The sequence below is a fragment of the Echinops telfairi genome, unplaced genomic scaffold (genome assembly GCF_000313985.2).
Source record: "Echinops telfairi isolate 266 unplaced genomic scaffold, ASM31398v2 ScPeMD7_655;HRSCAF=1070, whole genome shotgun sequence".
Taxonomy (NCBI): domain Eukaryota; kingdom Metazoa; phylum Chordata; class Mammalia; order Afrosoricida; family Tenrecidae; genus Echinops; species Echinops telfairi.
In genome coordinates this window covers 22,233,529-22,240,560 of record NW_022104553.1, presented here as the reverse complement: position 1 = coordinate 22,240,560, position 7,032 = coordinate 22,233,529, and the positions used below count along the sequence as shown (strand labels likewise).

The 7,032-nt window shown below is 57.0% G+C and overlaps 2 protein-coding genes across 2 annotated transcripts in view; both read right to left on the bottom strand.

Moving 5' to 3' along the window:
- Positions 1 to 1,758, bottom strand: part of LOC123521975 — a 3,654-nt gene extending 1,896 nt beyond the window's left edge. Inside the window, exons 1-3 of the mRNA XM_045292638.1 lie at positions 1,603 to 1,758; positions 1,235 to 1,435; positions 830 to 997 (exon numbers count right to left, since the gene is read on the bottom strand). Coding sequence (XP_045148573.1) covers positions 830 to 997; positions 1,235 to 1,435; positions 1,603 to 1,758 — 525 coding nt within the window. The remainder of the gene's footprint in view (positions 1 to 829; positions 998 to 1,234; positions 1,436 to 1,602) is intronic.
- A 2,473-nt stretch (positions 1,759 to 4,231) lies between these two features.
- NTF4 (neurotrophin 4) lies at positions 4,232 to 4,864 on the bottom strand. The gene has a single exon (XM_004710426.1). The coding sequence runs from the start codon at positions 4,862 to 4,864 to the stop codon at positions 4,232 to 4,234; it is 633 nt and encodes a 210-aa protein (XP_004710483.1).
- Between the last annotated feature and the right edge of the window lie 2,168 nt (positions 4,865 to 7,032).

Sequence of the window (7,032 nt, the reverse complement as noted above, 5' to 3'; positions counted from 1 at the left end):
GCCTCCAACCCTGCCTAGTCAGGACCCAGATTCTACTAGTTAACCTCCAACCCAGCATCTGGATTTCCTGACGCAGTGGTTACTCCTTGGGAGGGACTAACCGCAAAGTCAGTGGTTCAAAACCAGCAGCCCTCTGGAGAAAGAAAGGGCTTTCTACCCCCCATAAAGAGTTACAGCCTCAAGGGCTCAAGTAGAAAGAAAATGTTTTGGAAATGATGATGGCAACCTATGGACAGATGTGCTTGCAATGGGTATGTGCATGGATTGTAATAAGAGCTGTATGAGCCCCCAATAAAATGATTTTTTTAAGAGTTACAGCCTCAGAAGCTCTGCCCTATAGGGGCAGAGATTCCAACTCATAGCAACTCTACAGGTCACTAAGAGTCAGGATCAACGGGGCAGCAAATATACAGGTTCGCCCTTCTCACCTGGTCCCCTGCCCCCTCCCACGCCAAACCCAAGCTCTTTCCCAGCCGCTTAGGCCACATGCCTAGCAAACAAACAAACAAACAAAAAAGCCGTCTGGCCTCACCTGCTCATCATCTAGCTACCTGTCCCCACCCCACCCAGGCCACAGAAGCCATCCAACCTTACTCAGTCCAAACTCTAGTCGAGTTGATCCTGGCTCATGGCCACCCAATAGGACAGGGTAGAACTGCCCCTGTGGGTTTTCAAGACTGTAATACTTTAGGGGAGTAAAAGCCTCATCTTTCTCCCTTAGAGTGACTGGTGGTTTTGAACTGCTGACCTTGCACATAGCATATAACCACTATACTACCAGGGCTCCAGCCCAGCCCCCCAAACTGCCTCCCCACCCCAGCTGCAAGACCTGGGAAGGGCCACCGTGGTGGTGGTCCACCAGCTCCAGGGGCTGGGGCCCGGTGTCAAAGGTGGCGTGCGGGTTGAGACTGGGCCAGCTGGGGAAGTTCTCCCTCATCTCGCTGAGATAGTGCTCCGGAACCCGGATCCGAGGGAGGCGCCAGGCGCAGTGTTTGAGCTGCGGGTAGGGAGGCGACATGGAGACTCTTAAGTGAGGGAGCAGGGGCTCTCCGGGGATGGCCAGAGGAAGGAGGCAGCACAACGCGCTGACCTCTACTAATGTTCTTGAGGTCCGTCTTGAAATTGGAGGGGAGGTGCGCAATCCGAGATAGCCTGGGAGCCGTTCCTTAGAGTCACCTTGTCTCTTGCTGTCTTTTACCCTGTTCCCCCAGCTTCCCGAGCCCCAGAAACTTACCTTTTCCCCCAAATCCTTGATCCCCATAGTCCGCGTGGGGTCCGCAGGCTCTGGGGCCTTGGGCTGCGCGTAGGGGCCGCTGTGGGTCTTGGGCACATAAGCCGAGCCGGAGGTGGTCTCCCACCTGCTGATGACCTCATCGAAATCCCAGATGTGCTGGCCCTGCTTGGCGACCAGGGGCAGGGGCTCCACGACCGTGGACTGGGAAGAGGCGCCGTATGTCAGGGGGCGGAGGAGAGAGACACACACGTGGGGCGCCGCGTGTCCTCTCAACTGCATCCAAGTTCTTTTTCTCTCTCCTTCAGACAAGAGCATGTCCCTCGCCCCCACCCTATCCCCCCAGCTGACAAGGCAGGGCCCCCTCTCACCTGGCCTGTGGGCAGCGTGAAGAACACGGGTGGGATAAAGTGGTGGCCGACACCGCTGCTGGTGAGCTGCCAGCTGGGCCCAGGTGTAGGCGCCTGGGTCCCAGAGATGGGGGGCCCCACCTGGCCATAGCGCAGAGATAGAGTCCGACCGGCCATGGCCCTACCCCCACCCCCACGCAGTGGCCTAGTCGCATCAGGCTTGTTGTGGCCGTTGCCCTGGGTAACAGAACCCGCCTACCCCACATCTAACCAATGGAGGGATTGCCGGAATGCGACTGTATTCCCAGAGAAAAGTGACCCCAGGGGCAGAGACTGGGACTCCCGAGGCAGGCAGAGATGGAGAGAAAGTTATGGGGAGGCTTAAAATAAAAAGGACAAGACGCGGGGGGGTGGGGACCGGGACCGGACACAGACTCAGAGAGGAGGATAGGGGCCCAGAGATAGGATAGGGGTAGGGACGTAGAGGGTATCCGCAACTCAGAGAGAAGAGAGGCAAGGTGACCCAGAGAGGGGGGCCAGAGACTCAGAAAGGGTCAGCAGAGGACAGAAACCTGGGGGGTGGGCTCAGAGATTCTGAAATGGGAGGGGGACCCTCCACCCAAAGAATAAGCAATGCCATGAGGAACACCCCCCTTCCCTCCAGGCAACCCCCCACTCCACCCCACCCGGATCAAGGGCAGGCGGGAGTCCCAGCCGCCGGCTGGCTGGCCTCCACCCTCTGCCAGCCTGCCCGCTCTGGGAGTAACCATTTCCAGACTTCTGCAGTGAGTGTGGCCCGCCCTGGCCCTGCCTGCCTTTGATTTGGATGAAAACTTCCACCTGGGAATGGGGGTGGGTGACAAGGGAGAGACTCACAGAGAAATACTTAGCGCAGGAAGGGGGGCGAGTGGAAAGAGGAATAACATAACGTAACTGGTGAGAGTGAAATATACAACGGAAGGAGGTAGAGGCCAGAGACAGAGTTTATGCATAGCCCAGGCACGAGAAACAAGGGAAGTGAGGGCTGGGATTATAAAAGGCAGAGATGGAGAAACCGAGGCAGCCAGACGCCTCCTAACCTCCCCTCATAACCTTTAACAAGAATCCAGTCTATATTGATGTGTGCGAGGGGGAGGGGGTGCAGGGCAGGAGGGAAATGCCTATAACCTTAGTTCAAAGTGTCCCCTAAAAGCACGTCTGAAACAGGAGTCAAAGCCCCCGAGTGTTGACAACTGGTTGCCCTAGACCACTAAGCTCAATGTTGGCAGTTCAGACCCACTGAAGCCACGGAAGAGAGGCCTGGCAATCTTCCCTAAAGATTACAGCAAAAAAGAAAGAAACCCAATGGAGATCTATTTTGGAATATATGAGGTCATCAAACTTTGAAATTGACTATCCAGTGGATTTGTCTTATGTTGTGGTTTGGAGTGTATACGTGTATGCGTAGGTACTGTGGGTAGGGTTATGGAGTGGTTATACATGTAGGGGTATCCTGGGCTTTTAGGGTCTGCCCTTGGCCCCTCATCTCTCTTTTTAAAGACCTTTTGTCACCCCTCCTCCCTCCTTTTAAAGCTTTTGCCCTCTTGGTCCCCATAATCTCATCTCTCTGCCCCCCCAAGCCATTCTTCTAGCAGGGAAAATCAAGGAGCTTTTCTGGTTGGATTCTCTTGTTTGGTCCTCCTTAAGACCTGTCAGTGTCCCAGTGAGCCCTTACCCCAGTCCGTATCCTTAGTCTAACCCAACCCGATGTATTAGTCAAGTTGGACAACATTAAGATCTGTTCTTTTCCCACCAAGCCAAACTCACTGCCATCAAGTCGGTGGCAACTGATAGTGACTCTACTGTCAGGCTAGAACTGCTTCCGCGAGTTTCCCAGACTGTAACTCTTTAAGGAAGTTGAGAGGTCCGTCTTTCTTCCATGGAACAGCTGGTGGTTTCGAACTACTGATCTTGTGGTTCCTAGCTGAACTCCTCCCCATAACCACTAGGCCACCAGGGCTCCTGTTCTTTTCCCAGAGTGGGGTAAAGGTTGAGGTGGAAATGGGAGAGGTGGAAAGCTAACACCACCTCCCTGGCAACCTTTCTAGCACCTTCATTTACTATCATCTGACCTTACTAGTACTCCTCCTGTGCCGAGTGGATCGCTGAGTGTTTGAGAGAGTTCCAAAAGTTTAAAGTCAACACTTGGTCCCCCTCTGACCAAGCAAATTTTCTCATGGATGTCCCCTGTTCCCAGAGACTTAAAGGTCCTTCCCTGAGGTCCTGTGCTCAAAGCCTTCTGGCTGATTCTAGGCTCTTTTAACCCCTTATTGCCATCTCTCCCCCTTTTTATCCCTCTTTGCAGGGTGGGCCAGGTGGTGTCCTCTGAAAATGGTCAAATTGACTACAGTTCTCTGGGGAGTTATGTATTAAGGCTGATGAACAGGAAACAGGAAATATTGATTACCATCGTCAAAGTTCTTCCAGTAGAAGTCCTATTCATTGTTCAATACCCCACTGGGTTTTACCATTTGCCCTGTACAACAGAAAACCGGGTCCTGGCATCCACGGGTCTGCAAACTGAGTCGCCCAGCGTGGCCTGGTCTTGCCACAAAGGTCCCTCAGGATCCAAGTGTCCTCTTCCATGGTCTGTCCAGTTCCCAGACTTCCCTCAGGCCCGGCCAGTGCGGCTAAGGAGGGTGCAGACGCAGGCAGTGTCGATTCGAATCCATCGCCAGCCCACGCGGCCCTGGGCATCAGCGGTGAGCGCCCGCACATAGGACTGCTTGGCCTTACACTCGGACACCCAGTGTCGCCGGTCCACGCCCCGGCAGCCCGCTCCACCCCCGCCGGGGCTGCCTTCCCCAGCACTGTCAGCCTTACAACGAGTCTCAAAGAAGTACTGGCGCAGCGGGCCGCCCCCGGCCGCAGGCACCTCGCCCAGGACTTCCACCTCGCGCCCACGTAGGTCCACAGCAGTCCGGCGGTCGGTCACCCATCCGCTGACTGCATCGCACACCGCTAACTCGCCCCGGCGACTGGCCGGCGCTGTCTCGCTCACCCCACGGCGACTGCGGTTGGCCGGAGTGCTCAAGGGTTCCCCAAATGCCCCGGCCTCCAATAGGAAGAGGAGTGGGGGTCCCGCAGGAGCGCCCCGGGAGAGGGCAACTCGAGGGGATAGGAGGTCCCACTCTGGGGCTAAAAATGGGGGCAGTGGTACGGGTGGGGGACGGGGCTCCCCTGAGATGCTGGGGAGGAGGAAGAGGAGGAGAATACGAAGGGAGGCTGAGGGCTGCGGGGGCATCTTGCAAACACCTGGAGGGAGAAAGGAGCGGGGCTGGGGTTAGAGAGGAATGCAGAAGCTTCAGGGCCTGCTCTTACAGAACCAGGGCAGGGGTGGAGGCCTTTGTTCTAGAACAGTCTTTCCTAAAGTGGGCAATACTGCCCCCTGGGACCTGGGAGTCCGAGCCCCTAATCTCCTTTCTCCTTTAGACTCCCGAGTCAGGATTCCCCTGCATGCGCGGCTGCTTCCTCACACCAAGGAGTCCCACAAAATCAGATACCCGGATTGTGGGCAACAGTCACAAAACGTTTTGCACACACCCCCATCTGAAAAGAGGGTGGCCCAAATCAGTCTGGGAAGCTGTTGGGGACTTTGGGGAATGTCCAGATTCTAGATACATCCTCAATGATCGGTTCCTGTTAGTGATAATGAGGAGATGGTGGGTGGCAGTGCAGGGCTCCACTATTAGCCGAAATGTTCCCAAAACTCACTTGCCATGAAGCCAGCGCTGACTCACAGTGCCCCAACCCCGTGGGTTTTCCAGACTGACACTAGTTACAGGAGTAGAAAGCCCAGTCTGTCTCCTGGGGAGCGGCTGGTGGTTTGGAACTGCCAACTATGCAGATCACAGCCCAATAAGTAACCATGACACTACCAGGGCTTTTAGCTGATAGGTTAGGGGCTGGAAACCCAACTGGAGACGCCTGGATAGGAAGGCCTGGGAATCTCCCCAAAACCTCATGTCGGAAAGGACTCGGTGGCAACTGACAACCGCAGCAACAAAGGCAAACAAATGAGTACATGTCAGAGAGGTTCCTGCAGGGCACTGGATGGCACCACAGTCAGGAAGTGACAAGTATGGGATTTTGAACCCACACCAGGCAATCCACTTGCTTGTCCTGCCTCTAGGACCCTGAGGAACCCCAAACCTAGCTGCTTGGAGGAGGTGTGAGTATTTAAATTTAGGGGAGACTCACATCAAGCCGAGGGTGGGGGGGTGGGGACTGGCAGGTAACAAAACTTGCCCAGAGCAAGGCAAGACACACCCCCTCTCCGCAGCGGTGGGCGAAGGGAGATGCTGGAGTGGGCAAGGCTACTGTTGTTCCTCTATGGGCCAGGGTATCCTGATGAGGGTGTGTGTGGGGGGGGAGGAGCAGTGTAAGGTTACCAGACCTGTCAGCACCTCTTCGGACAGCGAGCTCCCGGGCTGGGGGCCCCCAGACTCCAGGGGGCCCCTGTGGGGGACACAGGTGGCCCCCTCCTCCCTGACATTTCAGGAGAGGGAGGGGGCAACCACCTAGAGAGAAGGAGGGAATAAGCAAGTGGTGGCAGGGTTGAGACCCTGACACTCGCTTTCTGGCATTCGAACTCACGACATGAGGCACCCAGAGCCGGATGCCCCTTTCCCCCTTTCCCAGAGGTCCCCTACAGGGCCCAGGTGAAGGCTCCTGGCTGAGCCGGGGAGCAGCTTGGCAGGGAGGGGAGAGGCAGCGTACGGAGGAGGCTGGAAAAGATTAGAACCTCCTCCTCGGCCCATTCATCTCCCAGACGCGCCGCGCCGGGGGCGGGGCGGGTCTGGACACTCGGTCCCAGAGGGCCCGAACTCCAGAAGGCCCTGGGTCCCCGAGGCAGCTTCCAGGAATGTTCCCCCACCACGGGACAGGCCGGGGCCCGCCCAAGACTTCTAGTGCACATACCTGGAGTGGCTGCTTGCTCTGGCGCAGAGGTGGGGAAAAGGGAGGGTGGGGTGCGCAGAGGCGCGGGTGTTGCTCCGGCCAGGACTGGGAGGCCGGGCCCCCAGGCTCCTTTCCTGAGGTCCCAGGAGCCTGGGCTCCCAGCCCCCGCCCCCATCAGACTCAGGGGTCCAGGCCCCCAGTCTCCTCCTCCTCCTCTCTTAGACCCCGAGATCCAGGTCTCCGGTCCCTATTTCCCCCAAACTCAGGAATCTGGTCCCCGGCTTGCTCTTGCTTAGACCCTGGAGTCCAGCCCCCAGGTACCTCCACCCCTGGAGTCCCGGAGATTCAGACCCTAATTTCCCGGCACTCAGATATGCTGCGCGCCCCCAGATCCCTCTACCCCGAGACTACCCTGCCCTTTCAGGTCAGGTGGTCTAAGACCCCATAGATGTGCTAGCTGGAGGTCTGGGCCCCGTCCCTTCTGCCTCAGTTTCCTCCCCAAGCCCCGCCCCC

Coding starts and splice junctions, on each gene's coding strand:
- NTF4 (XM_004710426.1), bottom strand. CDS start 4,864: ATGCCCCCGCAGCCCTCAGCCTCCCTTCGTATTCTCCTCCTCTTCCTC.